The sequence below is a fragment of the Aythya fuligula genome, chromosome 3 (assembly GCF_009819795.1).
Source record: "Aythya fuligula isolate bAytFul2 chromosome 3, bAytFul2.pri, whole genome shotgun sequence".
Taxonomy (NCBI): Eukaryota; Metazoa; Chordata; class Aves; order Anseriformes; family Anatidae; genus Aythya; species Aythya fuligula.
In genome coordinates this window covers 107,934,518-107,959,415 of record NC_045561.1, presented here as the reverse complement: position 1 = coordinate 107,959,415, position 24,898 = coordinate 107,934,518, and the positions used below count along the sequence as shown (strand labels likewise).

Below are 24,898 nucleotides of genomic sequence, written 5' to 3'. Positions count from 1 at the left end.
TGTCATTTCACATACTCCCTAAAATATTAACACTGGAATGAGTTTTAGCCTACTTCAATGAGCATTGGGATTTATTCTAGTGACTGAGACTTTTCCTTAAGCCTATGAATACCTAGAATTGAAAATCATTATTTATTTATTTATTGCAGTCAAAATGCTAATATGCTTTCCTGCCAGAGGGCAGGAAAGAGATGGAAGAGAGAGGTCAGCAGTTTTAATTTTGACCCTAAAATTGTCTCTGGACAAACCACTAAATATTTGAGTTTGCCCATGAAACAAATTTCTTAGACCCATGCAGCTAATGAGAGCCACATAATAATGAATCATATCATCACTTCCAAAGATAATATGTACAACCCTAATGCTTTCAAATTTCATAAAGATGACACAAGAGCAGCTGGAAACCTGCCAAACTTAAAAACAGTTCTTAAGTTATATGCACAGTATCAAAGCACAATATGTATGGAGGAAAAAAAAAAAAAGTGTTTTGTAGAGAGACAGAAACTGGAAAATAATATGTTAATGGATAAACAGACATACAGAGGTCCATTTTTTTGTTCTGTGATGTTTCACAGGCTGTCCATGTCTTGTGCATGATTGATTAGTCTCCTCTGTGTTATGACCCCCACAATGTTTCTGGGATGGTAGACAGTTCAGTTCTATTCTCTTTTCCTGTGTGTATTTCAAAATTCTTGCAATTGTAATAATAATAATGAAAATAATAATAACAATAATAATAATAATAGATCAGTGGTTTCACGTTTGTTAACAGCTAACAATTCTTTATAGCTCCATGCATAAAGTCCTAATAAAGTCCATGCATATATGACCTAATAAAATTGTGTAAATATACTGTCATTAAATATATGTAATAATTATTCTAATTTGATATATTCTTAGCTGTCAACAGATTTTGGACTGGGTGTTGGGTGTTCATACATGGCAGTTCAAGCAGAGGTGGCAGCCAGCAGATCCCTCAAAGGCACACTGCCAGTTCCCTGAGTACCGGCTGCTGATAAAAGAGGGAGCTTTTCAGAGGTAAAGTGAGTGATGCCCAAGCATGCCTTCTAGGGATGCCAACATTACTGCAAGAATGAATGAACTGCTGTGTTTGAACTTGTGTCATGTGGTGATATCTCTGCTTTGTTGTGTGGCCATCACCAACACGGAGGAGTCCAAAATGCCACCGGGGACAAACATGGTAGTTACAAGGGATGCAAATGTATGAAGTGTTTTCTTTCTTTGACAAGAACTGAAAGACATGGATTCAGGGGTTTTGTATGTTTGTTTGTTTGTTTGTTTTGTATGAGGAGTGCACATTTCTACTTGTTATAATAATATTTTTGAACTTTATTGCAATTGAACCATGGGGAACGATATTTGCCAACTCTACTGGTGAGGATGGGCCCCATTTCTATATATCACAGCTTTGCATTTTTACTTAAGAAGAAACTACAATGAGAGCTGGAAAATAAATCATTAGGTTTTAAGTGAAGAAAGGGACAGGCTTCTTTTTCAAAGTTGGTGCCAGAATCACTTCCAGGTATGACCAGAAATTGGGAATTTACAGCTAAATCCTGGGATTTCATTTTATTCTTACTCATTTGCCTTCAAAATGATGAAGCGCTCAGAGAACGCTTTGCAGGCCTGGTGACAATGAGGATTGCAAGCACTCTTTTAAATATAAAACATCTATAATAAGCGGCAAAAACAGGCAAAAAAAAAAAAAAAAAAAAAAAAAAAAGATTGGCTTTTTTTAATTATCACCACTTACTTCATCATCACTTTGAATGAGTGCTCACAATTACTGTTAGTGTAATATTTTAACCTAAATACTAAGGAAGAAAAATTTGGCCAAAACTCAGAACAAATTTTCTGTTTTGTCCGTGTGAAATACTTGATAATTTGTAATGCATTTAGCCATTAATCATTTTAAAGGGCTTTTAAATGGGCATGAAGTCCTTTGAGTCTTTTCCATATACAGACATTGGATCAGGGACCTTTGCTACAAATTACTTTTGTCTGGACTTCTAATACAAAATCAACTTGAGAACAAGGGAAATACATCACTGTTAAATTTTATTATAAGACAGAGCCATTATAACACATCATGGGAAACATTTTTGAGCTGTTCTATTAATAACAGCAGTGCCTGATTTCTTTGGTTTTAACTTACCTTTTTCACATTTTCTTGTGACATTTTCCAGATATAAATTGTTATGATGAAGAGTCATTCAAAGCAAGGGAAAAAGCTGTAATTATGTTTCTCTTTTCTAAAAGAAAGTGGGGCTGGAGGGAGATTATTTTACACAGATCAGTGAAGGACACCCTAATAAAATTGGTCTGGAACATTTCTTTTTATGACAATTGACTTATCAGCAAGAGCCATTGTAGCAAATCTGGAAATTACATAATTGCCAGAAACTGTAGATATTTGACTTGGCAAGAACCTTAGGTGTCTCTGATTTATTATTGTAAGAATTTGGCTCTGCAAAGATGAAGAAATGTTTAATGAAAGAACAGTAGAATACAAATGAAACAAGCAGAGATCCTGTTTTCAGAGGTTATATTTAACTACATTGTCACTACTACTGTAACACAAATAAACTAAACTGAAAGCGTCCGGGATGGCAAACTGGCACAAACATCAATCTGCATGAAAATACTAATTTCAACAGCTAAACACTCATCTTTTCCACTCCATTTTGTCCTGCCCTTTGGGCAAGTTATTTGTGGGTCATTCAGTTTATTAGATGTTATTCCTTTTAGCACAGGAACAGTAATAAATGTAAAGCTGAAAGAAACTGGTTAATGAACACTTGCATTTTTTTTTATCTGTCTTTCAAAAGGCAGTGAAGTCCTTCTGAGTAACAACATCTAAAGACATTAGGCATTATAGGCGTTACTAAAGTTAAAAGAAATGTAGGTAACCAGGATCCAAGTGGTGAAGTGGGAACACAAAGTACTCATTTTAGATTTGGAGGATTTGCAGACCACAGCAATTCTGAAAACACCCATAATTATTCTTTGTATCAGAAGACCGGGTCACCACACAGTAGATTAAGGTGAATGTCTTTGCTTAAACCATTTGCATCAAAGAGATTTACTTTGGCAAGTCCTCCAGGAGAAGTTTTCCCTATGATAAAGTTCAGTCTCTTTTGCTGGAGAAAATGCTGTTTCCTGAAAATGGATTATAATCTCCTCTTTAATATCTCCTTATGTTTCTTGTGTTTATCTAACTACCTCATAGAGGAGCTGCTAACACCCTCAGTTTATCTGTCTTGGCATGCAGCAGGGCGGCAACAGCTGGAATCGATGCCACTGCTGCCGCTCCGTGCAGCCGCTGTAAAGGGAAAGAAATCCTGACACTGTGTGAGATCGACATTCCTATCTCCCAGAAGACACACGTGCTGGCACCACCATCATCCATTAGGCCAGAAGTTTTTAGCCTGCTATCAAGTTGGAGCTTCCCTACTGGCACTTGGACAGACTACTGCCCTGCCAGAACTCTGATCATCTCCATGTTACGGAGGAGTAAAACACCCTGTTAGAAAAAAATGTTTCTGTTGAAGTGGAAAACTCAGATTATATATTTCATTGTCAGAAGATTAGGGAGAAATATGGCAAAAAGTCACATAAAACCACTTTGTTATCTCCATAATATTTTTCCAGGAGTAAATACTGAATAGATGTTACTAGACGTTGGGAGAGGGAAGGTATGTCAAAGAGTCTGAAGTTACTTTTGCTAAATGGAAGATGGAGATATCACTAATAATAAATTAACCTGCTCCATATTGACCATGATATTATTAACAACTGAAGCCACATAGGCAAATATGTTTCCAGAGACCAGAATGCATAAGTCTTCTGCCTAAAAGCCTTGATTCCAGCATACATAGATGAGTAGAGTCAAAGTCTTTTTTAGCAACTAATGGTAAATGGGTATTGCTGTGGCCATCAGCAGTAAAATATGTAATCATCAGAAAACAGAGCATGTCCAAACCATTTGGCTTGGGCTTTACCACTCCGTCAATGTTAGCAGCAGCAGCATAGTTCATGCAGTATGTCATGTGCTACAAGAACATTTATTAATGGACAGGTTTATGAAGGTTTTTGTTTCCTCTCTTTTCCTGTAAGCACCAGCTGCAAGATTGTTCTTTCAAATTATTTTATGTGGCCATAGCCTTGCTGACTTGCATTCAGCTCTACTCTTAGACTACTTTCATTAGCTTGTCTTCATTTCACAATTATTTTCCAACTATTTCATACATCTACATTTTTAAAAGAGTGGGTAGGAACATCCTCAAAGACTAAATTACTAAATTCTACTTTAGTGTTCCAGCATGTGCATTCCTTTTTTTTTTTTTTTTTTTTTTTTTTTTTTTTTTTATGATTATAAGCAAACAATTTTAACCTTCCTTAGTAGATTTATTTGTATTTTTTAAGACTATATTTTTTAATAGGAAAACAATCATCTTTCACCTCATCATCATGATTTATATCACACATTGCATCTTTTACACATTTATTGTATTATAACATAAATATTTTTGCTTATTTTTTTTCTCTGCTAAATTATATTGTAATCTTTAAAAATCAATACTAAATAAAAGGCCTCATAAGTCCTAGAACAATAGAAAAATCACTGACAGGAAATTTGAAACAGAAAACATTATATAATTATTATTACAGCAGTGGCTGGTAAAAAAAAGGCAACAAAACAAGCAAACAAACAACAACAACACAAAACAACACCATACTACCATACTTTAAAAGGTCTTAGATGTCTTTTAGAGATCTTTAGAGGTCTCTTTTTTAGATGTCTTAGATGCCTTTTCATTCATTTTCCACAAGGTCATAATCAAAGGGCAAGAGTGAGGAAGAGCTTCATTCTCACCTGAACTGAGGAGACTGAACAACAGAAGTGTTCTTTACTCATTGCAAACACATTAGCTGGAACACATCTGGCATCCTTAAAACCTGAGAGCAGCTACTACATTGCAATCAGAAAAGCTGGAATTGTGTGTCCTGGAAGTCCTGGAAGTCCCCTTGGAGGCACTGCAGGATGAGGAGCTGCTAGCACATGCTTCAGAGTTGGAATGCCCATGATGAGAGAAATGGAGACTTTGAGCTTGTGTTTTAGAGGAAAATGGAGAGCATCCTATGTGAGCAGATTATCAACATTTTGTGCTAAGTAAAGGACTTCATTCACAGACCATTAAGAAAGTTTTGAACTGTATGGGGCAGCTTATTTGCTATGAAAAATAAAATTTGATGCTGACCTGAGACCCTATTTCAAAAATTAAAAGCTGTTTTATCATTTCAGGTGCATCTGAGCTATTTTGTTGTTGTTGATGTTGTTTGTTTTGTTTTGGTCTGGTTTGGTTTTGCTTGTTTGTTTGTTAACAACAAAACAAACAAATTAAAAATTGGAAAAGTCAGTTAGGATGCAAGGTGACTTTTTATTATTATTATTATTATTTATTTTTTTAACTAGCTGAAGTTATTGATCACCTCAATATAATTATGTAGATTGAAATAGCGAGAGGTCTTTTGAACCTGGTAACAGGATTGGAACTTTACTGCTGCAACATGCCATGAGACCATCTCACAAAATATGCCTCAGGTTGTCTTTTAGGAGAACTTGCACCTATTATAGTTTAATAGTTTTTGTAAGAATGGAATCAGAATGGTAGATATACCAAAATTTATGGTTGTTGTTTTCCTATCTATTCACAATGACATCTAAATTTACTGGCACATATTAAGAAACTAGCATCCAAGCCTTCTAAAAAAATCATTTTATCTATGTTTTTGTGCTTCAATTTATTCGCCTACTTACCTTCTTTTGCTTTTCATCAGAATCATATGCAGTGCATGGTCTGCTCTTTAGAGTCTTTTTCTTGGCACTAAATAAAACCCAAGAATGTGGCTACCAGTTATTTCACAGCTTTTTACTCAACTGCACAGAGTTCTCCCATTTTGGAATGAATACAGTGTTGGCAGCTATAAAAGCTATACTAAGCTGACTAATATTTTCTACTTTGCCAAACATTAATTCTTTGTAACTTTTTATTATTATTATTATTGTAAATTCAGCCTGGACTGAGAAAAGTTTTTTCAGCAATTTGTTCATCTGCCTCCTAGAATGCAGTTTGGGAATAATATATTGTTTGGCTCACATTAATCTTTTAAAGTAACTTTTGCCATACTTACGATAATAGTAATAAAATAAATAAATAAATAAATAAATAAAATAAACTTACCAAGTTATGAGACTTTGGAAAATAAGTTTACACATGCTCAAGAGAGATATACTTGAGTAAGCAAGAATTCACTGAATATGTGATCTGCACTGACTGTATTCCATTCACACCCAAATTCCCCAAAACCTCCTGCTAACATGCTGCAAACCACAGATTAAATAAATAAATTAATTAATAATAAAAAATGGGAAATCTATTCTAGAGTATCAAGGGACTTTTGACCAGTGCTTTTCATTATGTGGAAGCTATTATGGTGACAGAACCTACAACAAAACACAGTAGAGTTTTTTTGCATGTTTGTTTCTTTTACTCCTTCTTAGTGATACTTTTGTGATGTTCATGGTTTATTAAAATGAATAACTTGATGAAATTCAGCTGAATTAGAGATCTAGGGGGCTTATAGAGAGGTTTCTATCTTGGACAATTCTTACAGGACCAGAAGAAATCTATTGTATGGATATACAACTTTTCCATTTCAAAAGAGTTTGTAGCCAACGGAACAAACACAGTTTTCCTCTGCCACTTTTCATTTCTTAAGCAGTCTATTAAGAGTTAAAGATTTCATTTCTGTGGGGGCTGTTTGCAAACCTTGTCACTGGCAGTCTGCTATGGCTCAGTTGAGCCTATTCTAGGGCAGAGAAGCCAATTGCTGGAAGGGTGAAATATTTCTGTTGAAGATATCTCACTACCAGCAGGAAGGACAGAATTTTGACCCTAGACTTTAATTTAAAGATGTCATGTGAAAGAGGTTCATGCATAAGGAAGAAAACTATAACACTGATTAGAGAAGGGAGAGAGAAATACCATATCCAAATATATGTGATATTATTAGAGATATAAATATCACTAGGAACTCTGTGATATAGCAGAAATGAATGGATAGACTGGAGAACAAATGGTACCAGTAACGATAAGTGCTAATTACTTCTGGATGTGATAAACAACAGATTTCATCACACATCTGGATGGATAAGAAAAAATGTTATTTTTACTTGATTGGTATAAATGGTGAGGATATTAAAGAAGCAGTATCTACAGTGATAGATATAGATAGCTTTTTGTCAGACAATTATTAATTGAGACGGCTGAAAATAAATTGAAGATCCTAAGTGGCATTCAAGGCTTTAAGTCAGAACTAGAAGGAAGGAAAAATACATCTATGGAAACAGATTTAGAATAAAATGTGAAATAGTTTAACAGAGGCAGGTCATGCAAGAATAAATATTCTTTCATTAGTATCTTATTTTTATACAGAGGAAGTACTTTTAAACTAATTTTCTTGAAGGTCTGTGGAAAAATTTATTTTGGTTACGCGATTTGACAATGTATTTTATGAATTATTACTGAATCATTTTATTATATTAGTGTGGAAAAGAAATAAGTAAATGGGACATAGAGAAACCCATTGGCTGCTGGTAATCACTCCTGAATCATTCATTAATTTATTTTTTGTTAATTACCTCAGTCTTTTCTGGTTTTGAGAAGTCAGCAAATTTTGTCAGGTTCAATTCTATTTGTTGAATAAGGTTGAATGGCATTGAAAAATAACAAATTAAAAATGAGATGAAATTTAATGGTACAAGATCCTTAAGTTAATAAAGATAGAAACCCATCATCTCATTGGTTAACAAAAGCTGTTAATAAAGAAATAAAGACAATTAGTAAATGTGTCTGAAATGCAATTAGTATATACCAAGAGACACAGAAGTCAAGGCTTAGAAGGAGCTCAAATTTTTATTCCTTTTTAATTGCTTATTAACAGTTTTTTGAGACACAGTTCTTTCTCTAGTTGGAAAGTGGAGAAAATTTGTCTGAATAAGCCTTTTTAACAGTTTTCTCACTTCAACAGAGAACAAAAGAAATCTAATTGGTTTTAAAATATATATTGTTAGACTCTTAGATAATGTGAATTCAAGGAAATAGTCTCAGGTGATCTGTTCTTTGTTTCTTTTTCTACTCTCTATGTGACAATATTTTGTTACACAAACTGAAGTTTAGCCAGGCACCAGATTTTCAGCCTGAATTTTGTGACTAGTGTCCAGTAGTGATTATTGCAGTAGTGCTGATGAGAGGTGAGTTTAGGACCAGCTCAGCCTTCTGACTTGGCAGTTGCACCTAGCATCATGCATTATTTACAGTAATCTTTTCAGCTCCTGCAAGCAGGTGGGGCAGAGTGAAGGAACATAATGTCAAGTCACAAAGACACTCAATGTGATTTAATTAACACCAAACGCAGGCAGTGGTAGGCACTGTCACCAGGGAAGAGGTCACTGGGTACTGTAAGAGCTTTGCTCTCTGCTCTCTACAGGCTATCAGTCTGAGTGTCTCCAAATTCTCCTTTCATTCCTATTCCACAGTGATTCACCAAGCTTAAAAACACCAACAACCCTTCCCATCTTCCTATATGAAATAAAAAAGCATCTCCAGGGTGCAAGAGAAGCCTTCAGTGGAATGAACTGCCTTCTGCACATACCTCTCTCTCACAGAGGAAGCCCATAATGATTGCATCTAACCTGAAAACTTCTGTACCAGAAGGAAATTACAGTGCAAGGAGGACAAGCAGTTTATGTGTTTTTTTCCAAAAGTCAGGAGCTGAGGTTGATAATATAACTCAGATAACCCAGTTATATGATGCAAGGCCTACTGAAAACCCTCTGAGTTTATCTTTTTGTTCTGTGATTTTATAGCAGTATGTAAAATGAGGGTTTGGTTTTCTGATGTAGACACATTATATATTGTAAAATCCTCCTTCTGGAAATCTTGCTTTCATATTATTACTGTTGTTGCTATTCTTGTCATTACTTCTCTTATTGCTATCTTTCCATGCCCTCAAGAAAAATATTAAAAACAGAGAAATGTAAACATGACTTTGATGTAAATAATACAACTTGAAAAGTGCATTCAAACTGAAAGCAGACTGCTGGAGTATTTCCTACCTTGATGCATGAATAGTGCTGTACTGTGTTGTGAACAGATGTATGTGTCTATGTGTCTGAGGAACATTTTAAGCCACATGACAAAAGGGGGAGCATAGTGAAAGGAGCTTTGAGTGTGGGTCTCACCCTTGGCTGCAGGTTAGTCCCACAAACTCACCAATGTCCGATGCCCCTCATGCCAGGCAATTCCCGTTAGTGGCCACAATAATCAGGTCACCACAGTTTTCTTGGAAATGTGTGGGCCACATGCAGAAGAATTAAGGCACTGCTTTGCAAATGCCTGAAATATCTGGCTACGAAAAGGCGTGAGGAGAAGGGCAACTGTGCAAGCCTCACACTTAATGCTTGAGCTTGGAGATGTCTGCAAAAATCATCTTCCTTCTACTGAAAGGACTCGAGAGGAGAGGAGGGATGTCATATGGGGAACACCTTCCTGTGTGTTCCTACAGGATCAAACACAACAGCTCCCCTGTGCTTTCTGAGGCCCTTGGTAACTAGCATAACACAAACAATAACACATTATCATCATTTTTAGTCCTGATTCACTTTCTCCCAGATGCTTAACTTGTCAAAAGGAGGGAGGGGACCTGAACCATAAGTGGAATACACATTCCCTGCAAATGAGAGTCACACTGTAACTTAAGTAACAGGCACATCGTGTGCAGGTTGCTGACAGGTTTGAAGCCATAACTTAGAGAAGCTCTAAATCTCCTCCTGTATTTATACCTCTGGCTCCTCTTTTCCCCTCAGGAGTGCTACACTAATCACTTGCAATCCTCTTCTTGGAACTGGATGGTAGCTCTCCACAGTCAAAAGCACTCTAACTACAATTAAAGCTTGTCTCCCTTATTAATAGGTGTAATCACATCATTCCATACCGCTTGGAGCAATTTGTACTTTTTTTCTGGCTATACCCCAACTCTTTGTTGCCCAAGAATGCTTAGAAAATTTTATTTTATTATTATTAATATATATATGTATATATATATATTTATCCTCAAATTCAAGGCTTTGTCCTCAAAGGCTGTAAAAGGGGGGCTAGCTACATACACAAAAATCTTGTCTCCCAGCCTGCTACATAGATCCCATTATTTGTGAGTTACACCATGGGGGAAGAGTAGAGTGAGACTTTCTGTATATGTAAAGAGGAAAGGCAGATGTTCCATTTCAGCAAAGCTGTAGATCTGTTTTTCCCAACGTATTTGTGAAAGGCAGCCAGTGCCATAATGCAGCCTGTGGGTGTTTTCACTCTGAATGCTCTGGTTTTTCACTGCTACTGCTGCACAAAACCTGTGGGACCATTCAGTTGTCACATCAGGGAATGTGCAGTCTCCTCCATTTGTGGCACTCAAGAACACACTTTGTTTGAGACCTTGTTTGGTTCAGGAAATAGGTGGGAAACCACACTTTACTTGGATGGCTTTTCTATATATGCCACCGGGGGGGCAGGAGAAACATTTCTGACAGTCTTGTTCGTTCTCTCTCTCTCTCTCTCTCTCTCCCTCTCTCTTTTGAGGGGTCAAATATAATGAGCAAAGCACAACAGGGATTGAGTGAGATATCTTTGGTGGATTTGTACAAGCACATGAAAATATGAGCGGTCTTTTACAATGTGATTTTCTCATTAAATAATATAACAATTGAATACTTAACTTGAACTCTCATATGACTTTACAGCTAAATCATTGGGTGTTTAATGCAAAATAGAACATTTAATTACCTGAGTGAATATCAGAATAGTTTAACTTGCTTTGTTATGGAAAAATGAATCAATAGGGTTTCAGCATTTATGTCTCTGTGTTGCCTGGACTTATCCCTGTGTGGTACTGTTTGCTTGGCTGGAGCCTCCATTGATTTCTATTATCAAGGAGATAATTGGTGCATAATAGAAAAACATTTAAACAACTATCTCTATTACACAGAGCTGAATTTAAATTAAGGGGGTTTTTGTACTTTTTACTCAGTGAGAACTAGGAACACATGGGATTTGCATGTATAACATATCAACCTTCTATGTAATTTATAGTTGTTTTGTAATGCAAATATTCTTCTGTTTCAGCTTCTGTTTCACAATCTTACAGCACTAAGTGCCTACAGAATAATTCCAGTACTGCAAAGTCAAATACTGACCATCTAAACCTGTTATTATTGCTATTGTTTTCAGTGATGATAGTTGTGTTGTTGTTGTTTTGTTGTTGTTGTTTTAATACAGTACACATTGATATTATTTTGTGATAACATAGCATATTCACCTTTTCTGAGCTTTTTCTGACCTTGGACCATTTCTGACCATAGTGAGTGCTATGCCTCCTCATAGCAAACCTCTGTACTTGCACTGGATTGAGTTTTGGTTGTCATCTAACCTGTCACATGGAACGAGTGATGAAGATGGAATAGATCTCCTTAGAATAATATAAGATCTCTATCGCTATGTGATTTATGTTGCTGTTGCAAATGAGTGTGTTAGTACAGTATCACAGTGTGATGCCATATAGTTATGCATTCCTGTTTTGCTTCATTAACCTAGAGAAATTGAAAGGTAGGAGAAGAGAGAAAATGGAAACCACTGCTGAAATGGCCTGCACAACTATGAGATGCACAAGAAAACATCATGAGATGAAAAAGGAAAGCAAGTAGTTTAATACAATGGGAAGATTTCTTCAGTGTACACAAATAAATGTCTCCAAGGCATGATGCAGCTTCACCATACAAATCTTTGACTCAAACCAACTACTTTTTGTCATTTTTGTCTGTGTTAGACTAAGTTTGATCAACAGGAGGTGGTGGTTTTACTCAGGTGGGCAGCTGAGCTCCACCACAACTGCTTTCTCACTCCCTCTCTCCTCAAAGAGGAAGGGGGAGAAAATACAACACAGAGAACTCGAGGTTTGAGATAAGAAAGGTTTAATTAAAGGGAAAGGGAATGGGAAGAAAAAGAAACCACAGAAACAGTAAGTCCGCGCGGAAGCACAGAGAGAAGGGAAAAAATTATTCTCTACTTCCCATCAACGAGCGATGTTCAGCCACATCCTGGGAAGCAGGACCTCAAAACGCGTAGTGGTTGTTCAGGAGGAACAGCCCCCGCCCCCACAAGAGCCCCCCTTTTTATTGCTGAGTGTGACATCAGGTGTTATGGAATATCCCTGTGGTTGGTTTAGGTCAGCTGCCCTGGCAATGTCCCCTCCCCATCACTTGCCCACCCCCAGCCTGCTGGCTCTTGGGGGCTTGGAAGGAGTCCTGATGCTGTGCCAGCACTATGCAGCAATAGACACAACACTGGAGTGATATCAGTGCTGTTCCAGTTACGAGTGCAGAGCACAGCACTGTTTGGGCTGCTGCAGGGAAAAGGTGACTCCAGCTCAGACAGACCCAACACACAGTCTGATGTCCATATTGAGAATTTGTAGGAAACAGAAAACAAACATTAAAAACTTAAAAATTGTTAATATAAAGGGATAACTTTTATATAATTAGGTTGTGAATTCTACAATTACATTAAAAGTAATTATATTACCTACGAGCAGAAGGATTTTCCAAATTATTTATCTGGTAGGTCAGATGTAATGTGACAGTGTTGCCACACGTTTTACCATGGTAGGCTGACCTAGATCAAAGCCCTCTTCGTGTTCTCTCCTTCTGGGAAAACCCCACACGCAGGTCCTGGGGTCTGAGCATGAAAAAACAGAATGCATACATGAAGGAAAGGTCAGTGCAATCACAGCTTGAAGTGACCATGACATGACTCTGGATTAGGCCCCAGAGACCAAATGTCTGTGATTGAATCATGCACATACGCTTTAGCATCTATATGTATAAAGGGAGAAAAAATCCTTGTATTGTGAATCCTTTCTTGACTTTTGATCTCAGTATTTTAACTATTTGGAAATTTTTCACCTTCTTCCAGATAGAAGTAGGTATAAAACAAACAAATATAAAACATAACAACAAAACAAAAACAACCAAGCAACAACAACAACAACAAAACACATACTTTTCATTAATAATGCACTTTGAGGTCCTTCTTGAAATCTTATTCAGTGGTCGTTCTTAATATTGGAAAGGTATACGCTGCTCAGGCAGGGGAACTTCTAAAAATTCTGCTATTTATAAGAGACCAGGGCATATACATGGCTTACATTTGCTGTACAGTTCTTGGCCAAAAAAAAAAAAAAAAGTGCATATAAAGAGAACACCAGACATTCTTTTTTTGTTTGTTTTAATACAAATGCCCTACAACTTTACAAATTAATGGGTGATAGCAGAAAATTCTTTCCCTTTCTAGTTTAGCTCAGAAACCACAAAGTCATTCAATTTTGGATCCATTCCTATTCTCAGACTCCCCAGGAGATTTAGTAAAAGCAAGACATAACTCTTTACTGGAACTTCATGGGCATTACCACATTTTTTAGATGTAGATAAGGCTGCTACATTCTGCATTTGGAAAGTCAAGACTTCATTTATAAGGTGCTGAAGCTGGAAGGCTTTCATGTTGGGCCTTAAGTTCACAATCTCCAGCAGAAGAGGAAATGGAGGGTATGTCAGCAGCAAGCAGCAGAGCACAGAACAGAGCCATCTCAGCTCAGTGCATATGTTCACACAGTTGAGTGCTATGTAGAGATACCGTGTGGGTCCAGAGAGCAAAATATTTATGTTAGCATAGCATTGCTTTCAGCAGCAGCACTTCAACAGCACTGCTTGGGCCCAGAACCAAGTTGCCATCTTTTACATTTTCAGATGTATTGCAAAGGAGTCTTCATTGCTTGAGTGATGACTTTTTTTTTTTTTTTTTTTTTTTTTTTTTTCCCTTGGCAGAGGGAGCAAAAATAAACCAAAGAATGTGCTTGAGGAGCCCTGATCTTGCTCCTGAGTACGTGCAGGGAGCTGGCGAACACAGCATAAGCATTCAGCCTGGGTGCTACTCTGGGAAATGCACTGTCACGGGTTGAAGCAGAGATGACATTGCTGCTTTGTACCCATCAGAGAACTCTTTCTGATTCCTCCTGCTCTCTTCCTGGAAGCAATTCACCCACATGCAGTATTTAACCAGTAATAAATGCATGGATAGAATTTTCCTAGAGGTCATATTAGGTTAAGTGTTTGGGCAGGGCAGTGGTGGTGACTGGGGCCAGTCTATGTGTTGAATCCCTTTTGTTAGCTTCTCGCCTAGCTACTCAGCCTGATCACAGGCTTGCAGCTGCTCATGGAGAAAAGCACTGCAAGAAAGAAAGTGCCTGACCTGACTGCAGGAAGGGAAGCAGGTGTTTTCAGCAGCATATGTCACACTACAGCTCTGAATACAGACACAAGAGGATCAAAAGTCAAGGAAAACAAGTACATCTATCAATAGCAGAGCCACTAAAAACAGATTTGTTCAGAAGAGTCCAGCAGAGGGCCACAAAGATGATACGGAGCCTGAAGCATCTTCCCTATGAGGAAAGGCTGAGAGACCTGGGGTCTGTTCAGCCTGGAGAAAAGAAGACTGAGAGGGGATCTCATCAATGTGTATAAATATCTGATGTGTGGGAGACAGAGGGATTTGGTCAACCTTTTTTCAGTGGTTTGTGGGGACAGGACAAGGGGCAATGGCCATAAAATGGAGCACAGGAAGTTCTGCAATAACATGAGAAAGAACTGCATGGTGAGGGTGATGGAGCACTAGGACAGGCTGCCCACGGAGGTTGTGGAATCTCCTTCTCTGGAGATATTCAAGGCCCGTCTGGATGCCTACCTGGGTAGCCTGCTCTAAGGAACCTGCTTTGGCAGGGGGTTGGACCCAATGATCTTTCAAGGTCCCTTCCAACCCCTTCAATTCTGTGATTTGGTGATTCTGCGATTTGTTATGCCTTTTACATTGTGTCAGGACAATAGACACTTAAAATAATCCTAACTCCTCTCTTCACATCTGTCCTCCCAATGTGGTACTCTCAGGTAATGTCCATGCACCTCACATGTTTAGCCCCCCCTTCCCCAATTTGGTCAAGTCCCATTTAACATCTTACACCCAGAGCTCACCACTTCCCTGCTTCCAGAACCCTCCCTGTTCAGCAGGGCAAAGATTTGGAGAAGGCAGACAGACAGGGAGCATTAATTTGCTATTATATAGTAGAAGAACAAGGAGATAAATATGTTGCCTTTGCAGTACAGCCTTTTCCAACAGTAGGGCAATAAATCGCATGATGCTGTTGATGGTCATTAAATGATTTAGGAATTTAAATCTCTCTGAGATCTTAATCCTTCCGTCAAATTCATTTGGAACTGGACATCACTAGGGAGTGATGGACAGATGGTATAATCACATAAGCCTCCTGTCACTGGGAAACCACATTTAAAAATAAAGAAAGAAATTAAAGTAGCAGAAATAATTATGCCTTTTGGAGAATGCATGGAGGCAGAAAGACTTGATGTAATTTGCTGAAGATTATGCAACAGTCAGGGTCAGAAGTGATATTTAGGGTTTCCCTTGCCACTGAGACACTGAGTCACTGGCTACGAGCAGCAGCAAAGGCTGTGGGTCTGCTGAGCCAGACCCCATACAAGCCAAGGAGAAAAAACACTTCCTTCCTCATTTCCCGTTAGCACCTCCAGCTCCTCAGTTTGGGGGGATTTTGCTGTGGTTCAGACAAGCCAGAAACATTTTAGAGGTATGTAGTAGATAAGCAGCCCATATTACGTAAGTACCCTTGTGTGGGATTCTGGTTTTTAGGACCGCCCAATTCACCTGCCAGAATAGAAGTTCGTTGTGCACACTGACTTTGAACAAAACACTATAAGATTACTGTTTTTAAGAGGTGCTTTCAGCTTTGTTGTATGGAACAGTGGACCCCAAGCCATCGCCAACCATCCCGTTTTGACGCCCAGAAACATTATCACTATGTTTTTTAAGGAATCTCCTACAAATTTCCTGCTGCTGATATTAAAGCAATTAAACCACAGAATCGAAATAATAAATCTGAGAGCGCTGTGGGTATAGGAGGCTGGCTTCTAACAGCATCTTGCAGCGTGGGGCAGGGAGGGCGCGATGAGGCGAGACGCGGCGGCCCTGCTGACCCACAGGGCGGGTGCTCCGGGGCCGTGCCGTGCCATGCCGTGCCGGGGGAGGGCCGTGCCCGACACTGAGCGAAAGGGAAAGCCACAACCCGGCCTCCTTCCAGCTGCCCGAGCGGGGCGGAGCGGCCTCCGCCGCTTCCCGGTCCTGGGCTCCGGCCGCGCCCGCTCGGCGCTGCCCCGACCCCGGGAGCCATGAGCGGCTCCGGGCCGGAGGAGGAGGAGGCCGGGCTGCAGGAGGCCCGGCTGCAGGAGGCCGAGAGGGACTGGGCGGCGGCCAAGGCGTTTTATGACAACCTGGTCTCCAAAAAACCCCGGCCGGTGAGAGTGGGAGGGATGGGGATTGGGGAGGGGGTAGGGCTGGAAGGGGCTTGGACGGGACTGGAAGGGGGGGGAGGAAGAGGCGTAGGGTGGGGAGGACGGGGCTGGAGGGGTGATGAAGGGGCTTTTTTTTTTGTTGGGAGGGATGCCAGGACTTGGAGGGGGATGCCGGGGCTGGAAGGGCGGATGCCGGGCCTTGGAGGGAGGAGGACGGGGCTTGGGGAGGGGACTCGGGGCTTGGGGGGGGACACGGGGCTAGAAATGTGTCGGGACTTTAGTGGGGTGCCGGCGCTTAGGGGGAGGGGCAGGGCTGTGGGGTGGGGATGCCAGGATTTAGGGGGGCGGGGGGGGGGGAGGAATGCTGGGGTTTGTGGGGGTGCCGGGACTTGGGGGGAGGACGAAGCTAGGGTGTTGGGTCTGGGGGTGCCGGCGCTACCCTCCTCTCGCTCGGCAGCCCAAGCCCCAGCACGCCATCACCGTGGCCGTGTCGTCCCGAGCTCTCTTCGACCTGGTGGAGGAGCGTCGGATCTACGAGGAGCAAGGGGTAGAGAAGTACGTGGAGTACCAGCAGCAGAACGAGAACGTCACCCTCAAGCCTGGGCCGGCTTTCCACTTCGTTAAGGTACGCCGTCAGGCTCGGGAGGCGGGTGCTGAGGATGCTGCGAGGCCGAATTTCGGGAAGAGGAGGAGCCCGGAGCCTTCTTAGGACGGGGATAATCCTGCCCCTGGGAAACGTTCCCCTAGCGGTGAACACGCCTTGGCCGGGGAGTCTGAAATCGGCATCCTCAGCGCAGCAGCCTGACACTGTGGGTGCTCGTAGCACTCTCACTGCCCTCCTCCCGCAGCATCCCCCGGCGTGTCCCCTTCCTTTTAAGATCATTTTCAGTTAAGACAGGCCCCCAAATGGTTTTAAGGATGTTGCAACCTCTTCCCCTAAAAAGGAAAGGAAAAAAAACAACACACAAACCCCTTACTTCCTAATTTCAATTTCACTTTTTTTGTCCCACTTACAGTTATGATTAAAGACAGTGTTGGCTCAACAGGGAACGATTTGCTATATTCAGAAATGGTTTATTTTTTTGTCAGCTTTATTTTTTTTTCCTCGCTTTCTTCTCATGAGACCCCACCTAGGGCACTGCATTCTGGTCTGGGGCCCCCAACATAAGAAGGGTACTGAACTGTTGGAATGAGTCCAGAGGAGGGTCACGAGGATGATCAGAGACCTGGAGCACCTCTCCTAGGAAGAAAGGCTGAGGGAGTTGGGGTTGTTCAGCCTGGAGAAGACAAGTGTCCCGAGAGACTTTACAGCGGCCTTCCTCTACCTAAAGGGGGCTGCAGAAAAGCCAGGGAGGGACTCTCTGTCAGGAGTGAAGTGACAAGGGGTAGTGGCTTTAAGTTGAAAGAGGGTAGGTTTAGATTAGATATAATAAGAAATTCTTTACTATGAGGGTGATGAAGCACTGGAACAAGTTGCCCAGAGAAGCTGTGGATGCCCCATTCCTGGAAGTGTTCAAGGCCAGGCTGGATGGAGCTTTGGGCAACCTGGTCTGTTGAGAGGTGTCCCTACCTGTGACAAGGCAGTTGGAACTAGATGGTTTTTAAGGTCCTTTCCAACCCAAACCATTCTATTATTCTTTCTCATCCTGGAAATTGTTCTTGAGGACCAGCAAAAGCAATAGACGCCCAGTTGGGAGTTGAGGTTTAAGCACAGGTGAAATTGAATATTTTGCTGTCATTGCACAAGATAAGAGAAATGCCCAAGGCAAACAGCCTCTGGCATGGAAAGCAGGTTGGCTTAGCAAAAATGAAAAAAATAAAATAAAATATGTATGATTTTGAGAAACACATGTTTTAGTGGGACTGATTTGAAAAAAAAAATTAGGTGTGCAAGTTTGTTGGATGCTTATTTCTACTTGGAGACCAAAAAAACCTACAGAAATAGTATCTTTTTTTGTTTGGATTCCTTTACTGAGATCTTAAGATAATAACTTAAATACATTATATCTCAAGCTTGTAGCACTTAAGAACCCTTATCACAGGCCAGGATCTCCTTGGGCTGGGAACTGTACAGGCACTTGGACAAAAAATGGCATTCCTCTCTTCCACTCCCCCTTAATCTATAATACTTGAAGAAATTCTCAGTGTTCTAGAGTATTAGAAGAGAGTAGCAAAAGGAAAAAAAGTGATGCAAAGGGTTTGTGACCAGATACTGAGATTTTTTCCTAGGCCTTATACCAGGCTCTCACTCACGGTTCTCCTAAGCCAAGTCCCACATGACATAGCCTTACTTTTTAAAGTGAGATTCCCAGAATTTAATTATAAAATCTACATTTTAATTCTTAACAACTGGTCTGGCTTTTTAATGCACCTTAATGAAAAACAGCCTGTTCTGGATTCATTTGATGATTCATTGTTGACTTTATTGCCGTAATCCCAAGGAATTCCATTCAAGGGCCAAGCTCCCAAAGTAGAGGTCTGTAAACCTAGAGCAAAAAGCAAGTCTTACTCCAAAAGGATACAATTCTAAATATAAGTTGAGACAAGATGGATACAGAGAGACAACCAGATGGAAGGTCAAGGAAATAAGAAGAATGCCAGACTGTGAATATAGCGTGTTGGTCTATTAGCTTAAAGAGATCTTGAATGAATCAAAACCTGTCTCATTCAGTAATTCAGTAAGAAATCTCCAAGGAAATCATGCTTGACTGGATATGATTTGGTACTTGTTTCTTAAGGACAGTCTGACACCAGTGAAATCTTTGCATAAGTATGTGTCCCAAATTCACATTTGTTCATGAGAAACAAGCTGTTGCACATACAAATCTCTTTATACCTTCTCCTTGATTTCACAGCAACAATCTTTAAGTGAACAAGAAAATCTCTGGATACTACCATTCACCAGCAATGTTTTATTAAATTTATTAAGCATCATGAGTAGGAAGCATGAACATTTCTGAAAAAGAGACCTTTTCGGTTCCTGGGAAAAAAAGTATTTGGTATCCAAAACAAAACAAAAACAATTCAGAGGGAGATTAGGTAGAACAAATTCAAGTTCAACATCTTAAGCTTAAAAAAAAAAAGTAAATAATAATACACAAATATTAATATGTATTCTGAAAATGTTCAACAGTGCATTAATATATTCCAGATTATCAAGGTGTCCCAAGAAGAAGGATTTCCATTATAATGTTAAATTCTGTAACTTTCAAGAAAAGAAACTTAGTTGATTCCCTTCAAATAAGCCCAGGCAAACAGTTGCTGGGAGCAACAGAGCAGAAAGAAAGAAAACAAGTTCAGCAAGTTAAACATTCAGATATTTCTCATTCTCCTTCAAGACAGTCCTATCACTAAACCCACAGCAATTAAGAAGGCACATTCCACTAGTCTATTGACTTCCACATTTCTAACCTGCAGGCATTGGAGCATGTCAATGCCCGGCTTCTTGAGCTATACCCTGATGATGAAGAAAGATTTGATATCGTTCTGATGACTAATAACCATGCCCAAGTGGGAGTGAGGCTTATAAACAGCATTAATCACTATGGTAAGTAAAATAAATACTACTTTGTAGAACTCCCTGTGGTTATATAATGAAATGCAGTGATTTTATTTATCCTGTTCTGACTTTAGTAAAAGCAGCTTCTTTGATATAGAGACCCATTCCTTGGGAGATGATATTTATTTTTGTGTGTCATAGTATGTGAGATATCCCCTCTGCTGTCATAGAGGGATTTGGTATGAAATTCTCAGGGAGGAAGGACTGATCAATCATAGTTGGTTTAAGTGTGTAACTTGTTGAAATTGCAGTGAACAGGATTGTCTTTTTTAAGCTTACTGTCAGTTGTAGGCTAGTGTTGTTCTTCACAGCTTCATTTTCCAGGTTTGTAGTGTTAAGGTGGAGTCAACCTTGTTGTGCTGTTCTTGTTTTAGGCTTAACAATTGAACGCTTCTGCATGACGGGAGGAAAAAGCCCTATTGGTTACCTGACTGCTTATCTTACCAACCTATACCTCTCAGCAGACTCTGAAAAAGTGCAAGAAGCTATAGAAGCAGGTTTGAATCATCCTTTTTTGTTTGTTTGTTTTCTTTCACCTGGTCTTGTTAAAAACAAATCTAGTAATGGTGTGTCTCTCACAGAAAGTAGTGCCACTTCATCAGTCAGAACGCCACTGCTGTGCATGCCACTAACTTTGTACTGTTACCTAATCAGATAACATCAGGTTATTTCTCTGCATTTTTCCCCTCTGACCTTTCAGCTTGCTGATAATGATATCTTTATCAGCCTCTACCTCTGTCGCACCTTTCTGTCTCCTCCCATGCTGCCATTGTACAGGAAGTGAATTCCTGTGTGCACTGGTTTGTCACTCCCTATTCAACATCTGTTTGAGTTGAGTCATCTGTTTGATAGGAGTTACAAAAGCTGACTTCTGTGTTCTACAAGAAGAAAAAAAAATAGTTTGACTTTACAGTCTTATTGGAATTTCATGCTTTGTCTCATTTGTAGTACACCTTGGGGACCAGGTTTGTGGGTTACATGGAACTGGAAATAAGCATGTCTAAGAAGCTATGCCAATAGGACAGCTTCCATGCAGATGTGTTAGAGAACAGCCATTACAAAACAACTTCAGGGATGGTTTCTGCTCCCTGTGTGAAAAGGTCATCACAAATAAACCCACAAATAAACTGTTAGAACTAAACTACTGGTCACTTTATGAATGACTTTGCAGGACTTGCCAACTGAAGTTCTCTGATACACTTTCAGGCATTGCATCAGCTACCATGTTCACTGCCAACAAGGATGTCGCTTATTCGGATACACAGCTGAGGGTGGCATTCGACGGGGATGCAGTTCTCTTTTCTGATGAATCAGAACAGATTGTCAAAGAGCAAGGATTAGATAAATTTTTTGAACATGAACAGCTGAATGAGAATAAGCCTCTTGCACAGGTTTGTACTTCTTAAATCAAAGAGTTTTCAAAACATTTTTTTTAAATTCTTATTACTGCTGTCTTTCTCCAGTTTCCCCAGTGTGTATGCATTAATCATCGTGGAAGCTGAATTATCATTTCATTGCCCTATTTACGTCCTTTTTCAAGGATAATCTTTAAAATGTGTGTTTGACACAAAAGAGGCCAGTAAGGCAGCCCTTTCATCAGATCTCTCACTTCACTGAGAAAAACTGCATATATGAGACAGTGGCTTACAGTTATATTCTAATTATATTCATTATAAAAAGGAAAGATTGCTACCAATTTCCTCGATTTTTTTAATTATGTTGTGTAGGTAATGTTAATTTCAAACACTGGGATACTAAAGTTGCTGAAGTGAGGTGATATTTCTGCTTATTCTCAAGTAGAACTATGACATTTGTCTAAAAAACACAAAAATTTTAAAATTAGCTTAAAATAAAATGCCTCCGCTACTATTGTTAACAATGGTATAAATCAAGAATAAAACCTTGATCTATTGGAAGTACTGGACAGTGCAATATATTGCAAGTTGACACTAAATATTATTTACTACTTTTAATCAGGGTGTAATGTCATTAATCTGTAATGACATTGGTGACATATGTAATTAGGTCTGCTGTTGTGTTTTGTACAGGCAACTGATTGCACCTTGTGGATCATAGGAAAATGAGTTCAGTGCTTTCAAAGAATATAGTATTAATGACTGTAGTTTTAACTTTATAATGTGAGAGTTCTTGTAAGCTCTATATTGTAAAGATCTTTTAAGTAATGAGAATTGTTTTCCTACTGATCACACCATGTAGGATTATGGTTTTAACTTTTTTCCAATTCGTAGTGTGTGCAGACCCACTTAGAAATAGTTCATACAGAGATTGCTACATTTATCATAGCATTAAGGAAAGAATTTTGTTTGTAACTGGCAATCTGGAAGAAAGCACAGGGATGACTTTGAGAACTGTGGGAAAATATTTATTATGCTTCTGGTATTTTGTATTCAGGGTCCTTTGAAGGGCTTTCTGGAAGACCTAGGGAAACTCCAGAAGAAGTTCTATGCAAAAAATGAACGATTAAATTGTCCAATAAGGACCTTCCTTGTCACAGCCAGAAGTGCAGCAAGTTCTGGAGCCCGAGTCCTGAAGACTCTTCGTAGCTGGGGTCTGGAGATTGATGAGGCGCTGTTCTTAGCAGGAGCTCCTAAGGGACCGATCCTGGTGAAAATACGTCCTCACATTTTCTTTGATGACCAGATGTTTCACATCGAAGGAGCGCAGAAGTTAGGCACCATAGCTGCACATGTTCCCTATGGCATTGCTCAGAAATACCATAAGTCTGCGTGACTGGATGGCACCATCAAAGATAAGGTTCTTGATGCAGCCAGCCTCTAATATACCAATAGCTCTTTCTGAAAACCTCTATTTGTGTACTATAAGCACTTTGTTGAAAGATTTGACTTCTGGCTAGAACAACCTCTAGAGGAAATATTTTTTAATATTGTTCAGTTTTTAATAGAGTTATTTTAATAGCACTCTAAAGCAGTTTAGGGTTTTTGGTTTGTTTGTTTACCTGTCTGGATACAACACTGTGTTTTTGATATTACAGAAAGATTTGTACTGGTTTGTACTGGTTTTATAGTTTTTGAAACATATTTTGAGAGACAGAGCAGTTATATTTTCTCTAAAAAGCTGCTGACGGGTAATTTATAAGAAAAAACATGCTGCATATATAGCCCTTACTGTTTATTTCTGAAATTACCAAAAGCACAGTTTGCCTGTATGTTGTTACCTGTTGTTGTTTCTTTCCCTGTTAGATATGTATTCAGTAGTTTTGTTGCCATGATGTTTCAGCTACTATGGGTCTCCAGTGAAATGTTAGCTTATTTGATATTGTTTACAGGAACCCTTTATTTTTCTATATTGTTTTCCTACTGTAATAAAGCTGGCTTTACAGAACATTGTCATTTGTCTATGTAGAAATTTGAGTATAATTTCCTATGCAAAATGAATTTGTGTGATCAGTATCTCTCTGCCTCTTCCCTCTCTGAGGTAGGTAGAACCAGAACTGACTGCTTTCAGCCCATAAGAGTGAGAGGTCTCAAAGACACTTAAATTCTAACAGATTTTAAGTAAATATAGAGCTGGGAAGAAGTCAGAGATGCTATGAGTATCTTGACTGAGGCAAAGAATGAAGCATTAGAGCATACCTTTATAACAACAGAGGATCTACACTGAAATACCACTGTTGATGGAACTACTTGTTTCTTAGCTAGATTCATTTAGGTTTTACAGCTGTTCTGCGATCTGCATCAACTAAGTTTGGCAACCTTGGATGAATTTCCAGGGGACAGGTTTCTGTTGCAACATGAATTTGGGTAAAATTACACCATATGTCTATCCTACCTCTTTTGTGCTGAGTTCTTGTATCTCAGTGTCATCCACGTATTTGAGTGCCTTCCAAATGACACAGCTAACATCTGTCAGGTGGTGTTTGTTCTCTTTCCCTTCCCAGTGGAACAAGTGTCCTGCTTTATTTTCATTGTTGCTGTGTATTTATACCAGAAGAGACAAAACCAAAAGAATGTGCTTTGCAGTGGGAGTAGCTGATGGTGAAGGCTTTGTGATGATCTGTGGTGCCTGAGGGAATTCACTCCAGAATCTCATGTTAGCCTCTGAGAAAGTGTGGTGTCTTCTGTCCAGATGAACTGCCCTGTTATTGCAGAGAGCTTCACTGCATTCATTGTGGTTTCCCTCCCAGAAACCTAGGCAATCTTTTAAATGCTCTTTTCTTTGAAAAGTTTTTTGAAAGAAGAACTGTTTCCAACGTTCTTTGAAAACAAAGATGAAAGCCTTGATCCCATATGAAAGTTGAATAGGGAGCATTGGAAAGGTTTTTATGTATTCACACTAGCCTGTCTTGTTGATGGGATGTACTGCAGAGTTCTGGTGTACTTGGAATTTCATAAGTGTTAAAGGCTTTGTGCCCAAAATATATCACGTTTCTATAGCCCAGCCAGGAGGTGAAGAAGAAAAGAATAACTGCAGCCTGGTCATTGTCTGCCAGGATGGGATAGAGTTACTTCGCCAAATGGAGATTATAAAAAAGTTATTAACAGATGTTTTTGTATGAGAGCTCAGAATCAGCTCTCCAAGACATCCAAAAATATTCCTTAGCTGTTTAGTATAAATTACATCTGTATTTCACCACAAAAGCATGGCTACAAACTTCAGGAAGACTAGCCCTGCCTTGTTGAAGCAAAGCATGATCAACCATTCTTCACCCATGCATTGTTGGAGCTATAGATGTGATGGTTGGGTGCAAAAAAACCATAAAGGATGTATTCTGTGCACATGTTGCTGGCACTTGA

At 39.4% G+C, this 24,898-nt stretch overlaps 1 protein-coding gene across 1 annotated transcript; it reads left to right on the top strand.

Moving 5' to 3' along the window:
- Positions 1-16,441: 16,441 nt before the first annotated feature.
- Positions 16,442-23,224, top strand: LOC116487998 (cytosolic 5'-nucleotidase 1B-like). The gene is made up of 6 exons (XM_032185273.1): positions 16,442-16,567; positions 17,022-17,189; positions 19,982-20,111; positions 20,498-20,620; positions 21,330-21,514; positions 22,536-23,224. The coding sequence occupies exons 1-6, from the start codon at positions 16,442-16,444 to the stop codon at positions 22,872-22,874; spliced, it is 1,071 nt and encodes a 356-aa protein (XP_032041164.1). The 3' UTR covers positions 22,875-23,224.
- Positions 23,225-24,898: the final 1,674 nt, after the last annotated feature.